Source organism: Dendrobates tinctorius, unplaced genomic scaffold (genome assembly GCF_039654945.1).
Source record: "Dendrobates tinctorius isolate UK_male_01 unplaced genomic scaffold, ASM3965494v1 ptg000342l, whole genome shotgun sequence".
NCBI lineage: Eukaryota > Metazoa > Chordata > Amphibia > Anura > Dendrobatidae > Dendrobates > Dendrobates tinctorius.
The window spans coordinates 3,306,359-3,333,987 of record NW_027362008.1 but is presented as its reverse complement, the minus strand read 5'-3'; the positions used below and the strand labels follow the sequence as shown (position 1 = coordinate 3,333,987).

General features: G+C 49.0%; 1 protein-coding gene across 1 annotated transcript in view; it reads left to right on the top strand.

Annotated features, from left to right (window-relative positions):
- LOC141074951 (uncharacterized) overlaps positions 1–27,629 on the top strand; it is a 132,676-nt gene that overhangs the window by 9,435 nt on the left and 95,612 nt on the right. The window contains exons 2-4 of the mRNA XM_073562280.1: positions 4,724–4,847; positions 21,904–22,001; positions 22,129–22,249. Of these exons, the coding sequence (XP_073418381.1) occupies positions 4,724–4,847; positions 21,904–22,001; positions 22,129–22,249 (343 nt within the window). The remainder of the gene's footprint in view (positions 1–4,723; positions 4,848–21,903; positions 22,002–22,128; positions 22,250–27,629) is intronic.

The window sequence follows — 27,629 nt, the reverse complement described above, 5'->3', positions numbered from 1 at the left end:
GAGGATTCTGGGTGATGAGAGGAGAGGTGACGGCTGGGACATTATACAGGACGGCACTGGAGGATTCTGGGTGATGAGCGGAGAGGTGACTGCTGGGACATTATACAGGACGGCACTGGAGGATTCTGGGTGATGAGCGGAGAGGTGACTGCTGGGACATTATACAGGACGGCACTGGAGGATTCTGGGTGATGAGCGGAGAGGTGACTGCTGGGACATTATACAGGACGGCACTGGAGGATTCTGGGTGATGAGCGGAGAAGTGACTGCTGAGACATTATACAGGACGGCACTGCAGGATTCTGGGTGATGAGCGGAGAGGTGACTGCTGGGACATTATACAGGACGGCACTGCAGGATTCTGGGTGATGAGCGGAGAGGTGACTGCTGGGACATTATACAGGACGGCACTGGAGGATTCTGGGTGATGAGGGGAGAGGTGACTGCTGGGACATTATACAGGACGGCACTGGAGGATTCTGGGTGATGAGAGGAGAGGTGACGGCTGGGACATTATACAGGACGGCACTGGAGGATTCTGGGTGATGAGCGGAGAGGTGACTGCTGGGACATTATACAGGACGGCACTGGAGGATTCTGGGTGATGAGCGGAGAGGTGACTGCTGGGACATTATACAGGACGGCACTGGAGGATTCTGGGTGATGAGCGGAGAGGTGACTGCTGGGACATTATACAGGACGGCACTGGAGGATTCTGGGTGATGAGCGGAGAGGTGACTGCTGGGACATTATACAGGACGGCACTGGAGGATTCTGGGTGATGAGCGGAGAGGTGACTGCTGGGACATTATACAGGACGGCACTGGAGGATTCTGGGTGATGAGCGGAGAGGTGACTGCTGGGACATTATACAGGACGGCACTGGAGGATTCTGGGTGATGAGCGGAGAGGTGACTGCTGAGACATTATACAGGACGGCACTGCAGGATTCTGGGTGATGAGCGGAGAGGTGACTGCTGGGACATTATACAGGACGGCACTGCAGGATTCTGGGTGATGAGCGGAGAGGTGACTGCTGGGACATTATACAGGACGGCACTGGAGGATTCTGGGTGATGAGGGGAGAGGTGACTGCTGGGACATTATACAGGACGGCACTGGAGGATTCTGGGTGATGAGAGGAGAGGTGACGGCTGGGACATTATACAGGACGGCACTGGAGGATTCTGGGTGATGAGCGGAGAGGTGACTGCTGGGACATTATACAGGACGGCACTGGAGGATTCTGGGTGATGAGCGGAGAGGTGACTGCTGGGACATTATACAGGACGGCACTGGAGGATTCTGGGTGATGAGAGGAGAGGTGACTGCTGGGACATTATACAGGACGGCACTGGAGAATTCTGGGTGATGAGCGGAGAGGTGACTGCTGGGACATTATACAGGACGGCACTGAAGGATTCTGGGTGATGAGAGGAGAGGTGACTGCTGGGACATTATACAGGACTGGAGGATTCTGGGTGATGAGCGGAGAGGTGACTGCTGGGACATTATACAGGACGGCACTGGAGGATTCTGGGTGATGAGCGGAGAGGTGACTGCTGGGACATTATACAGGACGGCAGTGGAGGATTCTGGGTGATGAGCGGAGAGGTGACTGCTGGGACATTATACAGGATGGCACTGGAGGATTCTGGGTGATGAGCAGAGAGGTGACTGCTGGGACATTATACAGGACGGCACTGAAGGATTCTGGGTGATGAGAGGAGAGGTGACTGCTGGGACATTATACAGGACTGGAGGATTCTGGGTGATGAGCGGAGAGGTGACTGCTGGGACATTATACAGGACGGCACTGGAGGATTCTGGGTGATGAGCGGAGAGGTGACTGCTGGGACATTATACAGGACGGCAGTGGAGGATTCTGGGTGATGAGCGGAGAGGTGACTGCTGGGACATTATACAGGATGGCACTGGAGGATTCTGGGTGATGAGCAGAGAGGTGACTGCTGGGACATTATACAGGACGGCACTGAAGGATTCTGGGTGATGAGAGGAGAGGTGACTGCTGGGACATTATACAGGACTGGAGGATTCTGGGTGATGAGCGGAGAGGTGACTGCTGGGACATTATACAGGACGGCACTGGAGGATTCTGGGTGATGAGCGGAGAGGTGACTGCTGGGACATTATACAGGAAGGCACTGGAGGATTCTGGGTGATGAGCGGAGAGGTGACTGCTGGGACATTATACAGGACGGCACTGGAGGATTCTGGGTGATGAGCGGAGAGGTGACTGTTCGGACATTATACAGGATGGCACTGGAGGATTCTGGGTGACGAGCGGAGAGGTGACTGCTGGGACATTATACAGGACGGCACTGGAGGATTCTGGGTGATGAGCGGAGAGGTGACTGCTGGGACATTATACAGGACAGCACTGGAGGATTCTGGGTGATGAGCGGAGAGGTGACTGCTGGGACATTATACAGGACGGCACTGGAGGATTCTGGGTGATGAGAGGAGAGGTGACTGCTGGGACATTATACAGGACTGGAGGATTCTGGGTGATGAGCGGAGAGGTGACTGTTGGGACATTATACAGGACGGCACTGGAGGATTCTGGGTGATGAGCGGAGAGGTGACTGCTGGGACATTATACAGGACGGCAGTGGAGGATTCTGGGTGATGAGCGGAGAGGTGACTGCTGGGACATTATACAGGATGGCACTGGAGGATTCTGGGTGATGAGCGGAGAGGTGACTGCTGGGACATTATACAGGACGGCACTGAAGGATTCTGGGTGATGAGAGGAGAGGTGACTGCTGGGACATTATACAGGACTGGAGGATTCTGGGTGATGAGCGGAGAGGTGACTGCTAGGACATTATACAGGACGGCACTGAAGGATTCTGGGTGATGAGCGGAGAGGTGACTGCTGGGACATTATACAGGACGGCACTGGAGGATTCTGGGTGATGAGCGGAGAGGTGACTGCTGGGACATTATACAGGATGGCACTGGAGGATTCTGGGTGACGAGCGGAGAGGTGACTGCTGGGACATTATACAGGACGGCACTGGAGGATTCTGGGTGATGAGCGGAGAGGTGACTGCCGGGACATTATACAGGATGGCACTGGAGGATTCTGGGTGATGAGCGGAGAGGTGACTGCTGGGACATTATACAGGACTGCACTGGAGGATTCTGGGTGATGAGCGGAGAGGTGACTGCTGGGACATTATACAGGACTGCACTGGAGGATTCTGGGTGATGAGCGGAGAGGTGACTGCTGGGACATTATACAGGACTGCACTGGAGGATTCTGGGTGATGAGCGGAGAGGTGACTGCTGGGACATTATACAGGACTGCACTGGAGGATTCTGGGTGATGAGCGGAGAGGTGACTGCTGGGACATTATACAGGACGGCACTGGAGGATTCTGGGTGATGAGCGGAGAGGTGACTGCTGGGACATTATACAGGACTGCACTGGAGGATTCTGGGTGATGAGCGGAGAGGTGACTGCTAGGACATTATACAGGACGGCACTGAAGGATTCTGGGTGATGAGCGGAGAGGTGACTGCTGGGACATTATACAGGACGGCACTGGAGGATTCTGGGTGATGAGCGGAGAGGTGACTGCTGGGACATTATACAGGATGGCACTGGAGGATTCTGGGTGACGAGCGGAGAGGTGACTGCTGGGACATTATACAGGACGGCACTGGAGGATTCTGGGTGATGAGCGGAGAGGTGACTGCCGGGACATTATACAGGATGGCACTGGAGGATTCTGGGTGATGAGCGGAGAGGTGACTGCTGGGACATTATACAGGACTGCACTGGAGGATTCTGGGTGATGAGCGGAGAGGTGACTGCTGGGACATTATACAGGACTGCACTGGAGGATTCTGGGTGATGAGCGGAGAGGTGACTGCTGGGACATTATACAGGACTGCACTGGAGGATTCTGGGTGATGAGCGGAGAGGTGACTGCTGGGACATTATACAGGACTGCACTGGAGGATTCTGGGTGATGAGCGGAGAGGTGACTGCTGGGACATTATACAGGACGGCACTGGAGGATTCTGGGTGATGAGCGGAGAGGTGACTGCTGGGACATTATACAGGACTGCACTGGAGGATTCTGGGTGATGAGCGGAGAGGTGACTGCTGGGACATTATACAGGACTGCACTGGAGGATTCTGGGTGATGAGCGGAGAGGTGACTGCTGGGACATTATACAGGACTGCACTGGAGGATTCTGGGTGACGAGCGGAGAGGTGACTGCTGGGACATTATACAGGACGGCACTGGAGGATTCTGGGTGATGAGCGGAGAGGTGACTGCTGGGACATTATACAGGACAGCACTGGAGGATTCTGGGTGATGAGCGGAGAGGTGACTGCTGGGACATTATACAGGACGGCACTGGAGGATTCTCGGTGATGAGAGGAGAGGTGACTGCTGGGACATTATACAGGACGGCACTGGAGGATTCTGGGTGATGAGCGGAGAGGTGACTGCTGGGACATTATACAGGACGGCACTGGAGGATTCTGGGTGATGAGCGGAGAGGTGACTGCTGGGACATTATACAGGACGGCACTGGAGGATTCTGGGTGATGAGCGGAGAGGTGACTGCTGGGACATTATACAGGACGGCACTGGAGGATTCTGGGTGATGAGCGGAGAGGTGACTGCTGGGACATTATACAGCACTGGAGGATTCTGGGTGATGACGGTGTCGTTGTCAGGTTCCTATAAGGTGTCAGGACGTCGCTGTCTATCTCTCCGTGGAGGAGTGGGAGTATCTAGAAGGACACCAGTATCGGTACCCGGTGGTGATGATGGAGGAGCTCCGGCCTATTACACCACCAGGTGAGAAGATATATAGTTATTGCTATGGGATCTAGCTGCCATGTTGATGTTGTGTATAATGTGTGGATGTTTACCCAAAAGAAAAGTGGAGCCAGGAGCAATGCGTAAAGCATGTAATTTTATTATTTATCCAAAAATTGAGAAAATTCAGATTTATGATGAATCAATCAAAAAATTGAATACAAAATGGAATCAGCGACACTTCGTTTCCACACATAGGTAAGGAAAGGTAAACGGTTGGCAATATAGACACAATTGCATATATCAATGAGTGGACCTAGTATGATGCACAAAATGAAATAATCAAAAATTATTACCCACCAAAAATATGGAACAAGGAAGTGCAAAGAATTCCATATATAAGAAAACACGGATATCTCTCATTAATTGTATCAAGTGCAATAGTGCATAATTCTGTGATCCAAAATAAGGACCTACAAAATGAACCAACAGAAGAAAGATTATAGCCTGATTTCAGATGTGACTGCTATCATAAGCCTATAGAATATGAAGCGATCCTGACTACAGATCTGTAAAATGAACCTCAGATAAAGGGGCCTTACTCTGATGTCAGGTATGGCTGCTGCCAATAGTAATTTGGACAAAGAGATAAGTTTATGCAATATAATTGATAATCATGAAATAAAGTCAAGAACCAACCTTGTTATAATGTGGAGAGCGGGACCCCAATGCGCGTTTCGCTACTTAGCTTCTTCGGGGGGCTGAGTGATTACATAGTAATCACACAGGTACAAGGTGTTCATTGCTCAGACTTGGCTGAGGTGAGCAAACTATAATTTGATAGAACTCAATGGAAAGACTAAAAACACTTGTGCGTCCTTTTCACTATTTTTCCAGCATCTTTGCTTTAAAAATCACTGGTGTTTTGTTTTTGTTTTTTTGTTGAATGGAATTAAAAATAAAGTGTGTGTAAAATGCCAGTAAAAATGGACACCTCAAAAACAATAGAAAATTGCTTGAAAACTGTCAGTCTGAAACATTGACGAAGCGCTCAGGAAACAACCAAGAATCTTAATAATGAGGCTTTATGTAAAAATGGCCTTTTCTAAAGTGTGGTCCTGTAGATGAACCTCTGCGGGCTCACCTCCTGAAGACGCCATGTGCACATACAGTGATCCCACAGCATCGCGGAATCTGCTGGTCCACAATGGCCGGTAGCTCGCTGGTGGCTCATTCTCTAAAAAAGAAATATGGACAATGTATTTTTCTCCTTCGCTTCTTTGGGGGACAAAGGACTGTGGGTGTACAGTCATGGCCAAAAGTTTTGAGAATGACACAAATATATTTCCAGGACGTCCACCTGACAGCACCATGGAGGACGTCCTCCTCCTCCTTACAGGGACAGGAAGCACACGAGAGGTTAAAGGTCACGTCCCACCCCCTCTCCCTCAGTGTTTTTCCTGTCCCTGCACGGAGGGACACACAAGAAGCTTACCGGAGGGGCTCAGGGGATCGTACGGCTAGTCCAAGCCTTCCCCTGTCAAGAGGTCCCGGGGCCGAAACTCTCCAGTGGGGGGTCCCTCTGCCCCAAAGGCCAGGAGCAGGACGACGCTCCTGGAGGGAGCCGTTCCTCCATATGGGAGGCTCTCGGCTCCAAAAACTCACCGCCACGGCAGGTGATGGTCGGCTCCCCGCAGGCGGCTGGCTGGGCGGGCACCGACGGATGACTGGCGCAGCCGGCGCTGGGAGGCAGGAATGAGGCCTCCACAGTCCGCCATAGCAGGCGAAGAGGCCGGAGTGGCAGTCCGCCGCAGATGGATGGGGGTTGGCTCCCCACGGCGGCAGGCCGGAGGAGCACCGATCGGGGCGCCAGGAGGCGACGACTCCAGCAGGCCGCCATAGTCGCGCAGAGCAGGAAGTGGAGGAGGCGGCCTAGCGTGTGAGGCCGCGCGTCACATCCGGTGACGTCAGACGCCGGCCTTTGAATCCCAGCGCGCGCTACTGAAGCCACATAGCGCGCGCTACTGAAGCCACACAGCGCTCGCTTCTGGGGTCCACAGCGCGCGCTCCTAAGGCACAGAGCGCGCTTCTGAAGATCCAGGGAGCACGCTTCGGAGGTCCATAGCGCCCTGCGGACCGCGCCAGGATGGAAGGGGTTGCTCCAGCAGGCGGAGGGGTAAGTGCGCATAGCGCAGACCACCCTCCCCCACCCATTACCCCAACCCAGATCTGAGTAGGTGCCCCTTCTGTATTATTAGGAGAAGGGAGCCCCGGCAGAATCCCCCTCGGGGGCGAAGGACCCGGCAAAAGCCACCTCCAAATCGGTCCGATGCCCTGTATGCAGGGTAAAGCTGCCAGATGCATATAACAAGACCCTATGCGGACCCTGTACCTCAAGGGTCATAGGCGAGGAACAGCCATCCCTCCTGGCCGAAATGAGATCGCTGATAAGGGAGGAAGTTCGGGCCTCTACAACCAGCCTCGCACGGCGTCAGTCCCCCAGCCCAGGGCCGAGTCGCAAACGTCCAAGGTGGGAAGTGGACCCAGAGTCGGAAGAAAGCCCTAGTGAGGAGTCCGAATTCCGGGATTCGGATCAGGAAGAAGAAGGCGAGATCCGGGGGGATAGACAAGATCAGAGCAGGAAATACCTATTCAGACTGGAGGACACGGACGAGTTGGTCCAAGCAGTCAGAAATACTATGCAGATAGAGGAGGTCCCTAAACCACAGTCCAGACAGGACTTAATGTTCGGAGGACTGGTGGCCCGGAGACAGGTAGTGTTCCCTGTAAGTGAACACATCAAAACGATGGTCCAGGAGGAGTGGAAGGAGGCAGAGCGTCGACTGACACTCTCCCGAGACTTTAGAAGCAGACTGCCTTTTGATCCTGAGGAAACCCGGGCATGGGAGGAAATTCCTAAAATAGATCTCCCAGTCGCTAAGGTTACCAAAGAGACGGCTATCCCATTTGAGGACTCATCAGGTCTTCGAGACCCGATGGATAGGAAGGCAGATGTCTTATTAAAAAGAGCATGGGAGACGTCGGCGGCTCTTATTAGGGCCAACATAGCAGCCACCTCGGTGGCCAGGTCTGTGTTTTTGTGGATGGGGCAGTTGGAAGAACACCTAACCAACAAGACCCCTAGATCAGACATCCTAGCATCCCTTCCGCTCATAAAATCGGCCACGGCGTTCCTATCAGATACGTCGGCCGAATCGGTAAGGTTTGCAGCCAGAAACAGCTCCCTCTCCAATGCGGCCCGAAGAGCAGTCTGGCTCAAATCCTGGTCGGGGGACAACGCTTCAAAAACTAAGCTATGCGCCATCCCCTTCTCGGGCCTGAGGGTATTCGGGCCAGCCCTAGATAACATTCTAGAGCTGGTGTCCGATAAAAAGAAGGGATTCCCGGAGGAAAAACCCAGACGACCCCAGTCCTTTCGGAGAGGCTCCTTCTCTAGGAGACAGACCGAGTTCAGGGGTCGGGCAAGGTCCAGTAGAGGCTCCTATAAGGGCTCCTTCAGCCAGACTGGGAGGGACAGAGGTCCTCCATTCACATCAACCTCTAGATCGAGGAGGCAATGACGCCATAGGTATTGGGGGGAGACTTCGCCACTTCGCAACAAACTGGTCCCGAGTCACCCACAATCAGTGGGTCCTCAGAACCATCGCGGAGGGCTACAATATAGAGCTTTATTCACCTCCCCCCGAAAGATATATTACCCCCACTGTCGTCCTGGAGGACTCCACAATGTGGACGGATCTACAGGACATGGTGAAATCAAAGGTCATAGTACCAGTTCCCCCGTCAGAAAGAGGGAAAGGGCACTATTCGTCCCTGTTCTCGATCACAAAACAGTCTGGTGAGGCCCGTACCATCATAAACCTGAAACCACTAAATGCCTGGCTCAAGTACAAGAGATTCCGGATGGAATCGGTCCGATCCGCAACCCTCCTGATAGATCGGGACGCCGTCATGTGTACCCTAGACCTAAAAAAGGCCTACTACCAGGTCCCTATCCATCCCTCATCCCAGAGACTGCTAAGGTTTGCGGTCAGTTTACCAGCCTGGACCTGCCACTTCCAGTTCCAGTGTCTTCCATTCGGGTTGGCCTCAGCTCCCAGAATCTTTACAAAGCTGGTGGGAATCATAGAATCATAGAATCGTAGAGTTGGAAGGGACCTCCTGGGCCATCTGGTCCAACCCCCTGCTCAAAGCAGGATTCGCTAAATCATCCCAGTCAGATGTCTGTCCAGCCTCTGTTTGAAGACTTCCATTGAAGGAGAACTCACCACTTCTCGTGGCAGCCTGTTCCACTCATTGATCACTCTAACTGTCAAAAAGTTTTTTCTAATATCTAATCTGTGTCTCTTCCCATTCAGTTTCATCCCATTGCTTCTAGTCTTTCCTTGTGCAAATGAGAATAAAGTTGATCCTTCTACAATGTGACAGCCCTTTAGATATTTGTAGACCGCTATTAAGTCTCCTCTCAGTCTTCTCTTTTGCAAACTAAACATTCCCAAATCCTGCAACCTTTCCTCATAAGACAGGGTTTGCAGACCGGTCACCATTCTGGTCGCTCTTTTCTGAACTTGCTCCAGTTTGTTGATGTCTTTTTTAAAATGTGGTGCCCAAAACTGGACACAATATTCCAGATGAGGTCTGACCAAAGAGGAGTAGAGGGAAATAATGACTTCACGTGATCTAGACTGTATGCTTCTGTTAATACATCCTAGAATTGCATTTGCCTTTTTTGCTGCTGCATCACACTGTTGACTCATATTCAGTCTGTGATCTATTAGTATACCCAAGTCTTTTTCACATGTGCTGTCACTTAGCCCTATTCCACCCATTCTATATATGCTTTTTTCATTTTTATTGCCCAGATGTAGTACTTTGCATTTTTCCCTGTTAAAAACCATTCTGTTAGTTGCTGCCCACTTCTCCAGTTTATTTAAATCTTTTTGAATCCTCTCTCTCTCTTCTCTAGTATTAGCTATCCCTCCTAGCTTTGTGTCATCAGCAAATTTAATCAGTTTACCCTCAATTCCTTCATCTAAATCGTTGATAAAGATGTTGAACAATACAGGGCCCAGGACAGAGCCCTGTGGTACCCCACTTGAGACATTCTTCCAACTGGATGTGCAGCCATTTACGACCACTCTTTGGGTCCGATCACTAAGCCAGTTATGAATCCACCTAACAGTTGCCTTGTCCATTCCATACTTAGTCATTTTTTCAATAAGGATTGTATGAGAGACTTTGTCAAATGCTTTGCTGAAGTCAAGATATACTATATCTACAGCATTTCCTTGATCCACCCAATCAGTGATACCGTCATAGAAGGAAATTAAGTTAGTCTGACATGACTTATTAGTTAGAAACCCATGCTGACTCTGTTTAATCACTTCATTCTTATCCAGGTATTGACATACATGTTGTTTAATAATTTGTTCAAAGATCTTTCCTGGTATAGAAGTCAGACTCACCGGCCTATAGTTGCCTGGGTCCACCTTCTTCCCCTTTTTGAAGATAGGAACAACATTTGCTCTTCTCCAGTCTTCTGGCACTTCTCCTGTTCTCCAAGAATTTTCAAAGATTATGGAGAGGGGTTCAAAAATTTCTTCTGCTATCTCCTTCAGTACTCTGGAGTGTAATTCATCTGGACCTGGAGACTTGAATTCATTTAGGTTAGCTAAGTGTTTCCTCACTATCTTTCTGTTTATAGATATCCTGGATTCTTCTATTCCCTTAATAGGACAGTGAATAACAGTTGATGTTGCATTTCCTTTCTGAGAGAAAACAGATGCAAAATAGGAATTTAAAAGTTCAGCCTTCTCAACATCTTGTCTTACCATTTCATCATTTTCATCCTGTAAAAATCCTATAGCATCTTTGACTTTTCTTTTACTTTTGACATATCCCCAAAATCCTTTATTATTGCTTTTGACATCTCTTGCAAGCCTCAGTTCATTTTCAGCTTTAGATAATCTGATTTGTGCCCTGCAGGTTCTGCAGACAGCATTATATTCTTCTTTAGATATGCCTCCCTCTTTCCATTTTATAAACATTTTTTCTTCCTTTTTAGCATGTGCTTAAGTTCTGTGTTCATCCATCCTGGTTTCCTTAAATGCTTCCTATTCTTCCCTCTTTTCGGAATTGTTAACAACTGTGCTTTGAGAATTTCATTTTTCAAGATTTCCCATCCTTCCTGGACATTTTTGTAGTAGGGAGAAGTAGTGGCCTACCTGAGAGATCAGGGTATTGTGATCATACCCTATTTAGACGACTTCCTACTGGTGGCAAGATCCAGGGAAGCGCTCGTTCGCGACAGAAACCGAGCAACTGCGGTAATGGAGTTCCTTGGATGGGTGATCAATTGGGAGAAGTCGAACCTCAGGCCAGAAACCAGGAAAATATTTTTCGGAGTCCTCCTAGACTCAACCGACAGAATATCCTGGCTACCTGAGCAGAAGCAGAGGACTATTCAGACCAGATCCAGAGACCTGTTGAGACGTCAGTACTCCATAAGAGAGGCAATGGAGGTCCTGGGCCTCACGACGGCCTGCATCCAGTGTATCCGATGGGCCCAATTCCATTCAAGATCACTGCAGAAAGAGATCCTTGCGAGGTGGGACAGAAGTCAGGCGTCGCTAGACAGACCCCTAAGGCTGCCAGAACGAGTAAGAGAGTCCCTTCGGTGGTGGACACAGTCCAGAAACCTTCAGGTGGCCGTATTTTGGACAGCCTCTCCATACGTGGTAGTCACCACGGACGCCAGTGTGTGGGGTTGGGGAGCCCACATAGAAGGGAAAATCTTCCAGGGGAGATGGCCAGTAGATATCAAGACCAGATCCTCCAATTTCAGAGAACTCTACGCGGTCTGGGAAGCGCTATGGCGGAACCAGTCGATACTAGAGAATCGTCATGTCCGTATACTATCCGACAATATGACGACAGTGGCATTCCTGAAGCACCAGGGAGGGCCCAGACATCAACCACTACAGGACCTAGCAGGAAAAATATTCGCTTGGGCAGAAAGAACAGTCCGATCAGTGACCGCAGTACACCTAGAGGGTTCCCAGAACGAAGTAGCAGACTACTTGAGCAGACAACGGATCCGCCTGACAGAATGGGAACTGAACGAAGAAATCTTCAACCATCTCTGTCAGCGTTGGGGGACCCCCAGTATAGATATTTTTGCAAGCCGAAAGAATTCGAAGGTCCCCAGATTCTATTCCCTGAATCCGACAGACCACCCAGAAGGTGTGGATGCCCTGAGTCAGACTTGGGGAGAATCCCTCTCCTACGCATTCCCGCCACTGGCCCTTATACCGGCAGTGCTCAGGAAAATACGCGAGGACCACGCACGAGTGATATTGATCGCTCCATACTGGCCGAAGAGAAGCTGGTTTCCCCTTCTAGGAACCATGGCAGTAGGAAATCCAGTCGAGCTACCCCTGTGGAAGGACATCATCCACCAGGGCCCGATCTACCATCCAAACCCAGCAAGACTTCATCTATCGGCTTGGATCCTGAGAGGGATATCCTGAAGACAAAGGGATTGTCGGACCAGGTCATATCCACCCTACTGGCCAGTAGGAAACCGGTGACATCCGCAATCTATAGGAAGATATGGAAAAGATTCTGTCTGGAGGGTGGCAGGTCCGATCTCGTGGCAGGCACCCCTGACCTCCCTAGCATACTAAGTTTTTTGCAGGCAGGTTTTAATAAAGGCCTTAAGCCTAGTACGCTAAAGGTCCAGATTTCAGCCTTAAGCGCCTTCTTCGATTACCAGCTAGCTGCTCATCCCTTGGTAATAAGATTTATAAAAGCCACGCAGCACCTGCGCCCAACGATTAGGCAGCTTACCCCGCCGTGGGATCTGGGCCTGGTACTCAGGTCCCTCTGTACAGACCACTATGCTCTAAGGGAGAAAATAACCATCTCTGCCCTCACCCGTAAAACGGCCTTCCTAGTAGCCATTACCACGGCCAAAAGAATAGGGGAGATCCAGGCCCTGTCCACTAAGGACCCATATCTACAGATAAGAGAGTATAGTATAATCCTAAGGTTAGACCCGGCATTTACCCCGAAGGTAGCCTCCTCAAAGAATCTAAACCAAGAGGTAGTGTTACCATCGTTCTGCGACAATCCCTGTAATAAAAAAGAACAGCGTCTTCACTCGCTGGATGTGAGGCGCGCAGTGCTAGACTATCTAGAAGCCACCAATAGTTGGCGCATTGACCCAAACTTGTTCATCCTTTTTGGGGGTAAAAATAAGGGGAAGAAAGCCTCTAAGGCGTCTATCGCACGCTGGATTACCTCAGTAATCTCTGACGCCTACCAAGCCGAAGGCGTTAGCCCGCCAGGGTCCATAAAAGCCCACTCTACGAGGGCGGTATCAGCCTCATGGGCTGAACGGGCGGGGGCCTCGGTTGACCAAATCTGTAGAGTAGCAACCTGGGCCAATCTTAATACATTCTGCAAACACTACAAGCTTGATGTGTTAGCGGGTCAACAGACCGGATTTGGGAGAAAAGTTCTCCAGGCGGTAATCCCACCCTGAGGAGGTGCTTTGGTACTCTCCATGGTGCTGTCAGGTGGACGTCCTGGAAAATAGGTATTAGACCTACCGGTAATGATGTTTCTAGGAGTCCATCCTGACAGCACGGGTACTTCCCTCCCTGTTACGTTATGCTATGTTGTATTTTGATATGTCATATGCTGTAATATGATTGTTTCATTAAACTATTACTAGCATCATCCACCTTGCGGTACTTGTTAAATCACTGAGGGAGATGGGGTGGGACGTGAACTTTAACCTCTCGTGTGCTTCCTGTCCCTGTAAGGAGGAGGAGGACGTCCTCCATGGTGCTGTCAGGATGGACTCCTGGAAACATCATTACCGGTAGGTCTAATACCTATTTTTCACATGATCTGCTGCCCTCTGGTTTTTATGTGTGTTTGTCAGATGTTTTTATCACATACAGAAATATAATTGCAATCATATTATGAGTAGCAAAAGGTTATATTGACAGTTAGAATGAGTTAATGCAGCAAGTCAATATTTGCAGTGCTGACCCTTCTTCAGGACCTCAGCAATTCTCCCTGGCATGCTCTCAATCTACTTCTGGATCAAATCCTGACTGATAGCAGTCCATTCTTGAAAAATCAATGCTTTTATTTTGTCTGAATTTGAAGGTTTTTGTTTGTCCACCCGTCTCTTGATGATTGACCACAAGTTCTCAATGGGATTAAGATCTGGGGAGTTTCCAGGCCATGGTCCCAAAATCTCTATGTTTTGTTCCCTGAGCCATTTAGTTATCACCTTTGCTTTATGGCAAGGTGCTCCATCATGTTGAAAAAGGCAAAGGCATTGTTGATCGCCAAACTGCTCTTGGACGGTTGGGAGAAGTTGCTCTTGGAGGACATTCTGGTACCATTCTTTATTCATGGCTGTGTTTTTAGGCAAGACTGAGAGAGAGCCCATTCTCTTGGCTGAGAAGCAACCCCACACATGAATGGTTTCAGGATGCTAGACAGTTGGCATGAGACAAGACTGGTGGTAGCGCTCACCTGGTCTTCTCCGAATAAGCCGTTTTCCAGATGTCCCAAACAATCGAAAAGGGGATTCATCAGAGAAAATGACTTTACCCCAGTACTCAGCAGTCCACTCCCTGTACCTCTTGCAGAATATCAGTCTGTCCATGATGTTTTTTCTGGAGAGAAGTGGCTTCTTTGTTGCCCTCCTTGAGACCAGGCCTTGCTCCAAGAGTCTCCGCCTCACAGTGCGTGCAGATGCACTCACACCTGCCTGCTGCCATTCCTGAGCAAGCTCTGCACTGCTGGTAGCCCGATCCCGCAGCTGAAACACTTTTAAGAGACGGTCCTGGCACTTGCTGGTTTTTCTTGGGCGCCCTGGAGCCTTTTTGGCAACAAGGGAACCTCTCTCCTTGAAGTTCTTGATGATGCGATAAATTGTTGACTGAGGTGCAATCTTTCTAGCTGCGATACTCTTCCCTGTTAGGCCATTTTTGTGCAGTGCAATGATGACTGCACGTGTTTCTTTAGAGATAACCATGGTTAACAGAAGAGAAACAATGATGCCAAGCACCAGCCTCCTTTTAAAGTGTCCAGTGGTGTCATTCTTAATTAATCATGACAGATTGATCTCCAGCCCTGTCCTCATCAACACCCACACCTGTGTTAATGGAGCAATCACTGAAACGATGTTAGCTGGTCCTTTTAAGGCAGGGCTGCAATGATGTTGAAATGTGTTTTGGGGGATAAAGTTCATTTTCTAGGCAAATATTGACTTTGCAAGTAATTGCTGTTAAGCTGATCACTCTTTATAACATTCTGGAGTATATGCAAATTGCCATTAGAAAAAATGAAGCAGTAGACTTTGTAAAAATTAATATTTGTGTCATTCTCAAAACTTTTGGCCATGACTGTATGCTACTGCCGCCAGGAGGCTGACACTAAGTGAACACAAAAAAAGGTTAGCTCCTCCTCCGCAGTATACACCCTCACACTGGCTGAAGGCGAAACCAGTTAATGCTTAGTGTCCTTAGGAGGCACACGTCTGGCTTCTCCAGACATTTTTTATTACCATGAAGATGAGATTGGGGCGACGGACCCTATTGAAAGGGTCCGAACTCCGCAAACCAACAGTGGGCGAACACGTGCGAGTGTCGCCTCCAGGTATCATCTCCCACAACGTGGGACACGATGCCGGGCGCAGCCCTGACCACCCTAAGGTATAGAAACCATAGGCTGTACAGAGGCACAGGTGTAGTCCGTGCATGCCCCACTGCATCACCAGTGCAAAGACTGCGGTGGTGGAAAGAGGCAGACGGTCCCTCTCATCCTTTATACAGCCCCCCCTCTAACCTGGCAAAGCTGGTAGCTGGAGCGCTCCATGCAGGATCGGTGCAGGGAGCAAGGTGGGTAGGCTGGGAGGGCTCCTGCAGCAGCGTTCCCCTTGGCCTGTATGACGGCCCGACGTCCTCTCCCGCAGGGCTGGGCAGCCTCCACAAGCGCCTGACGTCATCCCGGCCCGCGACATCTCGGCACGATGCCGTCCCGGTATCATCTGGCCGACGCCGACACTTTACCCCCCGGCTTCGGCCTGTGCTATGCCGCGGGCGGAAGCCCTGTCCCCAGTCGTGTCTACTTCCAGCGGGCCCGCCCCCGTGTCCCCGGGCGAACGCCGGAAATTTAGTCTCCGGCTTTGGCCAGTGCAAGGCCGCGGGCGGAAGTCCCGCCCCAACAACGCGTTTACTTCCGGCGGGCCCGCCCACTCGCCAAGGAACACATTTTGAAGTCAGGAGCAGCCGCACATCCTTCTGCAGCCTTTCCAGGACGCTCAGAGGGCACAGGACTGGGGTAAGTGCTACACCCCCCCAGCCGCCCAGGAGCCCTCCCCTGTGACCGAGCCCAGTGTACCGGGCCCCCCTGAATGGGCTCTCTCTGTCGCAGGGGAGGGCGTCACTTACGAGAGCAATCGAGTCTTTTCAAGCCCCAGATAGGGCAGGAACAGCGGCTCGCCTGTCTTGGAGGGATCTTCCACCTCACAGGAGCAGGTGCCGCTCTCACTCTAGGCATACGCGGGGGAAATGAACCCACACGGCGTCTCCCGATCCGGCTGGTGCCTCGGCTTCCATGAGCTCCGCCTCTCGCTCACCTTCACCATTGTACAATAGCGAGCAAAACTCGGATTACGATTTGGACGGGACGCTCAATTTGGATACATCAGGTTACCAGGAGACAGTTGACAGCTTCATCGAGGCCGTCAACCAAACCCTGGGGATTGACGAATCCACCTTGACCTCAGGTCACAAGGTGTCATTGAAACGGGTCAAACGGCCTCACAGTGTATTTTGCACTCACCCAGAGTTTGAGGACAAAGTGCAACGACACAGGGAGCGGACAAACACATGTTTCTCAAGGCAGAAGATGCTCGATGCAAGATACCCATTTGCTCCTGATCTTTGTAAAAAGTGGGCAGAATCCCCGACTGTAGATCCATCCGTGTCGCGTTTGACCTCTAAAACCCTGTTATCCTTACCTAATGGTTACTATATTAAATACCCCACTGACCGTCTCAGAGAGCCTGGCTCGCTCTGTGTTTGAAGCATCAGGATCAGCACTCTCTCCCTTGTTCACGGCAACTTCGGTAGCTAAGGCCATGGTTTCCTGGTCAGAGTCATTAAACAGAGCCCTGCAGGTTATGAACCTGCCATCAGAGGTAGCTGTGATCGCAAATCAGATCGCTTTGGCTGGAGACTACTTGATTAATGCTTCCTTGGATGTGGCTAACTGCGCAGCACTCGCTGCCGTGAATGCTATTTCCATTAGGAGAGCACTGTGGGTGAGGACATGGCAGGCAGACTCAACCTCCAAGAAATTCCTAACTTCTTTGCTTTATCAGAGTGGCCGATTATTCGGTGAGAAGCTAGACCAGCTCATTTCTGACACCACAGGTAGGAAGAGCAGCTTTCTCACTCAGCAGAGGGTTAAGTAGCCATTTTGTCACCAGATTCAGGTGCGTTTTCGATCCTTTATCAACTCCAGGTGGGCCGCAGCGGCCAACCCCGCCAGTTCAGGTCGACCTAATCAGGACAGAGATCGTCAAATCTCGTATAGAGCCAACCCGTTGGGGAGGATGCGATCCCACCAGCCCAAATCAAGGGGATCTTGGTCCCACAGATTTTCAGCCAAGCGACTCTAGGCAATTTCCGGTCGACACCAGCAGAGTAGGCAGGTACATGACACGTGGGTAAGGGAGCTGGTGTCCTTGGGGTACAATTTAGAATTTATCAAACACCCCCCATTAAAAAATTTTCTTTCTCGTCCTCCCAAAGGGGAAATCCGTGCACGGGCTTTATTCAGAGCCATCGAATCACTCCGGCACAATGGAGTTATTATTCCCGTACCGGAAAGCGAGAAATTTCAAGGTTTCAATTCCAACCTGTTCGTGGTCCCCAAAAAGGACGGAGCTGTCAGGCCCATTCTGGACCTGAAGCTTCTGAACAGATTTGTCAAGGTCAGACATTTCTGGATGGAGTCTCTCCGCTCGGTCTTATCTGCCATAGAAAGGGGAGAATATTTGGCTTCTATCGACATCCAAGACGCCTACCTGCACATCCCCATTTTCCCCCCGCATCAAAGATTTTTACGCTTCGCTATCAACGACCTACATTACCAGTTTGCAGCCATGCCTTTCGGGATAGCCACTGCCCCCAGAGTATTCACAAAGGTCATGACGGCTGTCATGTCCATCCTGCATTCCCGGGGCATAGTCGTCTTGCCATACTTGGATGACCTCCTGGTCAAGAGCCCGTCTTTTCGAGCATCCGAGGAAAGCGTCAATATCACGCTAGGTGCATTTTCCCACTTATGTTGGCTAATCAACCTGAAAAAGTCATCCCCTGTTCCAACTCAGAAGATTTCCTTTCTAGGATGATCTTTGACACCTCCCGAGGGTTGGTAATTCTCCCTCGGGACAAGGCCCTAGCCCTCCAGCAGGGAGTCCAGGCACAATGCCAACCAGTCCCTCATACCATTTGTTTTTGCATGAGGGTGTTAGGGAAAATGGTGGCAGCAATAAAGGCAATTCTGTTTGCCCAACTCCATCTTCGTCCCCTGCAGCACACCCTCTTGGCATCTTGGGACAAGAACCCGCTTACTCTCGACCACCGGTGACGGCTTTCTGCGCAGGTCAGGCAGGCACTCAGGTGGTGGACAATGAGCTCCTCCCTTCTTTAGGGGAAGCCTTTTCCCCCGGACCATTGGCTGGTGGTCACGACCAACGCCAGTTTCCTCTGCTGGGGAGCAGTTTTTCGCCACCATACAGTCCAGGGACGTTGGTCGCCTCGGGAATCACGCCTCCCGATCAACCTTCTGGAAATATGAGCTGGCTTTGCAGCATTTTCATCATCTTCTAGCAGGCCGCCCCGTCCGGATTCAATCAGACAATGCCACGGCCATGGCTTACATAAATCAGGGGGGCACCCGCAGCAGAGCGGCCATGCACGAAGTGGAGCATATCCTCTGCTGGGCCGAGAGAAACCAATTGGTGATCTCGGCAGTCCACATTCCGGGCAAAGAGAACTGGGCGGCAGACTTCCTCAGCCAGCAGGGACTTGCGTCCGGGGAGTGGTCGCTCTACCCCAAAGTTTTCCAGCAAATTTGCCAACTTTGGGGAACTCCGGATGTAGACCTGATGGCCTCCAGGTTAAACAACAGAGTGCCTATGTTTGTCGCTCGGTCCCGGGACCCACATGCAATCGCCGTGGATGCGTTGGTTCAGCCATGGAACCAGTTTCGCCTCCCGTACCTATCTCCCCCGCTGCCATTGCTTCCGAAGGTCATCAGGAAGGTCAAGGCAGAGGGGGTCCCTGTAATTCTGGTTGCCCCAGATTGGCCTCGTCGGGCATGGTACGCAGATCTAGTGCAGCTAATCGCCGATGTTCCCTGGCGGCTGCCAGAGCGCCCAGACTTGCTTTCCCAGGGCCCGATTTGCCACCAGAACTTGGGCCCTGTGTTTGACGGCTTGGCCGTTGAATCTTGAATTCTGACCCAGGCCAGGTTCTTCCAGAACGTGGTCGCTACAATGGTTAGCGCCCGGAAACACACCTCAGCACGTATCTACCACCACGCCTAGAAGGTTGTCTTTGCATGGTGCAGGGACCGCGGTCATTCCCCGCTGAGATTCTCCATCCCCAACATTTTAGCATTTCTCCATATCTGCCTTATCCGTCCTGTTCCAGCTCAGGATCACTACCAATCTGCAGGTAAAAACCTTCATCCAGGGGGTTTCCCACGTGGTACCTCCCTATAAGGCCTCCCTGGATGCCTGGGACCTTAACTTGGTCTTATGCATTCTGCAGGAATCTCCATTCGAACCGCTACAGGTTGACTCTTTGGCATACCTTTCCTGAAAGGTGGTGTTCCTCGTGGCTATAACGTCGATCAGGCGGATCTCGGATCTGGCGGCTCTATCACGCCGAGCCCCGTTTCTGATTTTCCACATGGATAAGGTGGTTCTCAGGCCAGCTCCTCCGTTTCTGCCAAAAGTCGTTTCCTCGTTTCATATTAATGAGGATATTGTCTTGCCCTCTGTTTGCCCAGCCCCGGTACACCATGTGGAAAAGGCTCTTCATACGCTGGATCTGGTAAGAGCTCTCAGGAGGTATGTGTTTCGGACAGCATCCTTTCGTCAGACAGACACGCTGTTCGTGCTCCCCGAGGGTCGCAGGAAAGGACTCGCTACCTCAAGATCGACTATAGCCAGGTGGATTCGTCTGACGATTCAGGAATCTTACTGCATCAGAGGTGCATCTGTTCCAGCAGGGATCAGGACACACTCCACTCGGGCGGTGGGCGCCTCTTGGGTTCTTCGGCACCAGTCTTCAGCAGAACAGGTTTGCAAGGAGTGTAGCGTTCCACCATGTGAGTGGACGGGGATTACCCACTTTGCAGGTCTTGGAGGTAAACACTGGCACATTCAGAGTTAAAACGAGTCCTTTCGGTTTATTTGCTCCATAAACCTCACAGTAACAAAACAGGGTTTCCAGCCTTCACAGCAGTCAAAACAACATAAGCAGTCCTTAGCTGTGCTGTGTTCCCTCAGCTCCTGTTGACACACAGGCCAGGGCAGTGTCCATAGCAGAGCTCTATCTGCAGCCAGACACAGGAATAGCCTTTAGCTCAGGCAAAAGCAAGCATAAAAATGTCCATTACTTCAGGCTCAGTCCTGGAGCCTCAGCAAAACACAGGAGGCTTATCCCTCCTCACATACAGCCAGCATACATAGGCCTCACCGGGTCAGCAGCCTCAGCACGTGGTCTTCAGGAAGGTAGCCCACCTTCCTCCACCTAGGCCTGCCTGGACCTTCCACATGGCCCAATCAGATCCATGCGCTCTCTCTCATGTGACCAGACCTCAGGTACCTTATATGGCCCATAACCACTCCCACAGGTGATCACATGGCTATGACCTCACTAAAGGTCCTATTACACACATCCACACACAGGCTTCCCTGACACATTGTAATGGAAACGTCAGCAGTACCTCTGCTGATCAATACTCGAGCCTGCATCTCAAGGCCACCTACCTTGGGATACATAGCGGTCATTCAGCATCCTATACCTATTACCACAATAGATATGCCTGTAGGCCCGTCCTGGGACACCCACACAGCGCCCCCTAGTGGACATAGTGGTCACTGCACCACAGGAGGCAACCTCGTCCAGTCTGCACACATTCTCCAAACACTACAGTGTCCATACTCGGGCTTCAGCAGATGCAAGCCTGGGTAGAAGGATTCTCCAGGCAGTGGTGGCGCACCTTTAGACAGTAGGTGCTTATGGCTTAAACCGTTGAGTCAACTTCCCACACAGGGACTGCTTTAGGACGTCCCACAGTCCTGTGTCCCCCAATGAGGCGAAGGAGAAATATGGATTTTTGTGGTACTCACTGTAAAATCCTTTTCTCTGAGACACTCATTGGGGGACACATCACCCACCCTGTTAGCCGGATGGCTCCTTTTTGTTTTTTAGTAGGTGGGTTTTCTAGACATGTTGTTACCTGTGTTAAGGTTGATTTTGTTTTTTGTTCTACTGCTTTTGCACCAAACTGGTTTCGCCATCAGCCAGTGTGAGGGTGTATACTGCGGAGGAGGAGCTAACATTTTTTTGTGTTCACTTAGTGTCAGCCTCCTGGTGGCAGTAGCATACACCCACAGTCCTGTGTCCCCCAATGAGCGTATCGGAGAAAAGGATTTTACGGTGAGTTTATCACAAAAATCCATATTTCTCTAATTCTAATACATGTTAGTGTATATTAATGGTGGAAGTTGTATGAATCCTTTGTCCAACAGGACATTTGTAAAAATATTATAAAGAGGACTTCCTGCCATCCATTTTCTCTCATAGGCCATTGTCCACTTCAGGTCTACACTAGAATCCATGGGACCCTCATTTTTGTGGAGAAGACCCCAACATAGTAATACTGGTGCTGATAGAAGTTTCTGGTGTATAGATATACAGGGGGCCGTGTAGTCAGTCACTATGTGGTTGTGTCTCCACAGATGGATCCAGGAGGAGAAATCCACCAGAGAGATGTCCCCGTCCTCTGTATCCCCAGGACTGTCCAGAGGAGAATCACAACATCCCGGAGGACCATCAGGTAGATGGCGCTCTATATGGAGGGTTGGGGGCTTTCCTGATCCCATAGTTATAGTCACTGATTTTGGAGGTTTTTTTATTTTCCCACTCGTCTTATATTGTACTTATTGTTCTATCTAATGTATCAGGGGGAAGATCTGATTATTATTAAAGTGAAGGACGAGACCGAAGAAGAAGAAGCGATGACGAGGGGCGATCAGCCGTGTGTGAGTGACTGGAAGGAGGAGATTCCAGGAGATGTTTCCACAGGTGTGTAATATATATATACTGTATAAGTGACACATGGGCAGGAGCTCTACACAGAGTCATGTACAGGGCAGGATATAAGGGAGCTGGAGTGAAGAGACGTCCTCTACAAGGTGTTCTGTGGACTCTGCTGCACCAGTTACTCGTCCATCCTTCATAGCTGTGTAATATATATATACTGTATAAGTGACACATGGGCAGGAGCTGTACACAGAGCCATGTACAGGGCAGGATATAAGGGAGCTGGAGTGAAGAGACGTCCTCTACAAGGTGTTCTGTGGACTCTGCTGCACCAGTTACTCGTCCATCCTTCATAGCTGTGTAATATATATATACTGTATAAGTGACACATGGGCAGGAGCTCTACACAGAGTCATGTACAGGGCAGGATATAAGGGAGCTGGAGCGCAGAGACGTCCTCTACAAGGTGTTCTGTGGACTCTGCTGCACCAGTTACTCGTCCATCCTTCATAGGTCTCGTTCCTGTCACTTTTACCACTTGCTTCAGCTCTGAACACTACAGCGATTATTATTTTTTATATTTTTCCTCAGTCGTCTGTGAAATAAAATTTAATGGTCTGTGAGGACGAGCGCTGTCCTGAGTCAGATGGTTTTCACTTCTGTGAAGTTTCTGATATCTTTATTTTCGGGTCCTTCCTACAAAGCATTGTTTCTCGCATCGGTGGTAGATGAAACTTAATAACTGATAAATTCTTCAGGGGAACAAATAGAAGAAAAACAGCAATTCTGGCTTCTTTTTTTCTTTCAAACACATTAAATGTGACCCCATTCACCACGGTGATATCACTCATAGAATCATAGAATGTTACAGTTGGATGTGACCTCCAGGGTCATCGTGTCTGTGTGGACACAGGGAGGTCAGCGGGTGTCTTAATCTGCTAGTTGAAACCGCTTGGACAAGGAATCATAACACCGCACGCCTGCTCTCCTTTTACCGTGGGCGTAATACTACTCAGACAACACAGGGTGAGGGTAAAACAGTGTGGCAATACTTTATTGAACCACAAAACAGGCAGATAACACAGAACAGTCCCAGCACAGTACCCAAAATGGTGCACATTACAGAGTCTCACCCTTATGCTGACCCACCGGCATTAGCGCAGCTGTTATATCAGAGCTTCCAGGGCCGACTACCCCACCTGTGGCACGCACACATAGAGGATGTAACGACAAGCTTAGGAAGAGGACAGAGTCCATTGGTTTACAAGACCTGGTGACCGGAGGGTCGCGTACTGGCTTCTCCAAACCTCTCACTGGAGCCAGGTGACCGGTGGGTCCCATCCCTGGCTTTCCCAAGCTTATCCATGGGGCTCAGGTGATCGGTGGGTCCAAATCCTGACTACCCCAAATGTATCCATGGTACATTGATGGTCAATGGAGCAGAACAGCATTCTTTCAGCCAGGGCCGTGGTCCCTTAAGCTGGCATCCTGTAGAATGTCAAATCTGTGTCCGTCATGATGGAGCCATGATGTCTTGGCTGCTGTCTTGTAAAGAGTCTCTTTTTTTTTTTATATATATCTGGGTCTTTTGGCTGTCTGCATGACTGGAGGTATCTAATGTTAGAGGCAAAGTCTCCTTATATATTTCACAATTGTCTTTCAATCCATCATTCACAGGTCAAGGGGCAGGTTTGATTAGATTCACTTGCGTGATTTGATTATTTAATCAATTTGCATAGTTTTTCCTCCTCTGTTTTGCAAGTCAACTAATTAGCTGGCCTGGACAATGTGTACTCAACATATCATTTCTGTCATCCAGGATAACAGCGCAATCTGTTACAACAAATATCAACTTAAAAGTAAATATTACAGGCTTATACCAACAAAAGTGTTTTTTTTTTTTTTTGACCAAATAAAGAACAAACACATAAATTCAAAACTGAACATATAGATAAGTCTATTCCTCTTGGTTTACTGAAAATTGAGGTCTGTAGCTTCTCCCTTTCAGTTTCTTTCCATTTGGTTCTTGTGTTTCCGTGTGCAAATGAGAATAATGATGATTCCTCTATACTGTGACAGCTCTTCAGATATTTGTAGATCGCTAATAAGTCTCCTCTTTGCCTTTTTGGTAAGCTAAACATTCCCATATTATTTAATCGTTCCTCATAGGACTTACCCTACTTTGCAGACCGCTCACCAACCTGCAAAAACTCAGCCTGTGTGAGGGAACACAGAGCCCAGCAGAGCAAACTCCTGGCACCCCGCAGTGTGTTCCGGTGGTGCAGTCATTCTCGGCAACCAGACGCATATTTGCGGACTGTCTTGTTACCCGGCTGCAATCCGGAGGATACCATTTCTTTTGTTTTTAAGTTTGAACATTAAAACTATGTTTTACTTGAACTTTCCTTGGTCACAGCCTCCTCACGGCACTGCGTGGACACCGCTGCCCAACAGATAGATTGAGATAATTAACTGCTTTTCTGAAGTTGAGATCTACTATATCTACCGCATTTCCCTGATCCACCCAGTCAGTGATTCCATCGTAGAAGAAAATTAGATTAGTCTGGCATGACTTGTTTGCTACAAACCTATGCTGGCTCTTGTCAATTACTGTGTTCTTATCCAAGTACTTACATACATGCTGTTTAATAATTTCTTCACAGATCTTTCCTGGTATGGAAGTAAGGCTCACTGGCCTGTAATTTTCGGGCTCCATTTTTTTTCCTTTTTTGAAGATAGGGACAACATTTGCCTTTCTCTAATTTTCTGGGATTTCTCCTGTTCTCCAGGAGTTTTCAAAGTTTCTGGCTAGTGATTCCGCAATTTCCTCTGCTAACTCTTTCAGTACCCTATGATGTAATTCATCTGGAAAAGGAGATGTAAATTAGCTAAGTGTTCCCTCACCATTTCTCTTTTTATGGATAGAGTGGGTTATTTTATTCCTTCGATGTCCCCCGTGAAGATTAGTTGATGTTACATTTGCTTTCTTAGAGAAGACAGGTGTAAAATAGAAATTTAAAAGTTTGGCTTCTCAACATCATTTTTGACCACTTCACCCTTTTCATCCTGTAAAAATCCTTTATCATTTTGGACGTTTCTCTTGGTTTTTTACATACCCCAAAATCATTTTTTACTGCTTTTCGTGTCCTTTGCAAGCCAGCCTCACTTCATTACTGGCTTTAGCTCTTCTAATTCTTGCCCTGCCTTCCCTGCAGGCAGCATTATATTTTTTTTTTTTTTTAGATATGCCCCCCTCTTTCCATTTAGTATACATTTCCTTTTTAACAAGTGATTAAGTTCTGTGCTCATCCATCCTGGTCTCTTTAAATTCTTCCAATTTGTCCTTTTTTGGGGGGGATTGTTACCGATTGTACAGTGAGAATCTCATTTAGTGAAATCTCCCATTCTTTTTGGACATTTCTGTCCTTTAGGATATCCAGCCATTGGACCTTTCCTACCCTCTTTCTGGGTCCAGAAGTCCTTTCTGAAGTCCAACCTTAAAGTCTGAGTCCTCGCTGGTCTTCCTCCCCTTCCAAAATTCTAGGATCGCCTGATTGCAGCCTCCTAAATTCCCATTTACTTCCGCAACAATTCCGTGCGTCTGTACAATTACGGCCGTACCAGATGTACAGTCATGGCCAAAAGTATTGACACCCCTGCAATTCTGTCAGATAATACTCCGTTTCTTCCTGAAAATTATTGCAAACACAAATTCTTTGGTATTATTATCTTCATTTAATTTGTCTTAAATGAAAAAACACAAAAAGAATAGTCCTAAAGCCAAATTGGATATAATTCCACACCAAACATCAAACAGAGGGTGGACAAAAGTATTGGCACTGTGCGAAAAATCATGTGATGCTTCTTTAATTTGTGTAATTAGCAGCACCTGTAACTTACCTGTGGCACCTAACAGGTGTTGGCAATAACTAAATCACACTTGCAGCCAGTTGACATGGATTAAAGTTGACTCAACCTGTGTCCTTGTGTGTACCACATTGAGCATGGAGAAAAGAAAGAAGACCAAAGAACTGTTTGAGGACTTGAGAAACCAAATTGTGACGAAGCATGAGCAATCTCAAGGCTACAAGTCCATCTCCAAAGACCTAAATGTTCCTGTGTCTACCGTGCACAGTGTCATCAAGAAGTTTAAAGCCCATGGCACTATGGCTAACCTCCCTAGATGTGGACGGAAAAGAAAAATTGACAAGAGATTTCAATGCAAGATTGTGCGGATGTTGGATAAAGAACCTCCACTAACATCCAAACAAGTTCAAGCTGCCCTGCAGTCCGAGGGTACAACGGTGTCAACCCATACTATCCGTCGGCATCTGAAAGAAAAGGGACTGTATGGTAGTATACCCAGGAAGACTCCACTTCTTACCCCGAGACATAAAAAAGCCAGGCTGGAGTTTGCCAAAACTTACCTGAAAAAGCCTAAAACATTTTGGAAGAATGTTCTTTGGTCAGATGAGACAAAAGTAGAGCTTTTAGGGCAAAAGCATCAACATAGAGTTTACAGGAGAAAAAAGAGGCATTCGAAGAAAAGTGCATGGTCCCTACAGTCAAACATGGCGGAGGTTCCCTGATGTTTTGGGGTTGCTTTGCTGCCTCTGGCACTGGACTGCTTGACCGTGTGCATGGCATTATGAAGTCAGAAGTCTACCAACAAATTTTGCAGCATAATTTAGGGCCCAGTGTGAGAAAGCTGGGTCTACCTCAGAGGTCATGGGTCTTCCAGCAGGACAATAACCCAAAACACACTTCAAAAAGCACTAGAAAATGGTTTGAGAGAAAGCACTGGAGACTTCTAAGGTGGCCAGCAATGAGTCCAGACCTGAATCCCATAGAACACCTGTGGAGAGATCTAAAAATGGCAGTTTGGAGAAGGCACCCTTCAAATATCAGGGACCTGGAGTAGTTTGCCAAAGACGAATGGTCTAAAATTCCAGCAGAGCATTGTAAGAAACTCATTGATGGTTACCGGAAGTGGTTGGTCGCAGTTATTTTGGCTAAAGGTTGTGCAACCAAGTATTAGTCTGAGGGTGCCAATACTTTTGTCTGGCCCATTTTTGGAGTTTTGTGTGAAATGATCAATGTTTTGCTTTTTGCTTCATTCTCTTTTGTGTTTTTTCATTTAAGACAAATTAAATGAAGATAATACCAAAGAATTTGTGTTTGCAATCATTTTCAGGAAGAAACGGAATATTATCTGACAAAATTGCAGGGGTGTCAATACTTTTGGCCATGACTGTATCATCACTTTCGTTATTTCTTCATACAGTGAATTTATTAGATTTTATATTCTGGGGTCCAGAACATTTTCCGTAATCGGAGTTGTTACTTTTTGTGTGACAAGATGTCGTTTTCATTTGCAATATTTTGTTACATTAGATTTTTTGATTACTACAATCTTTAAGAG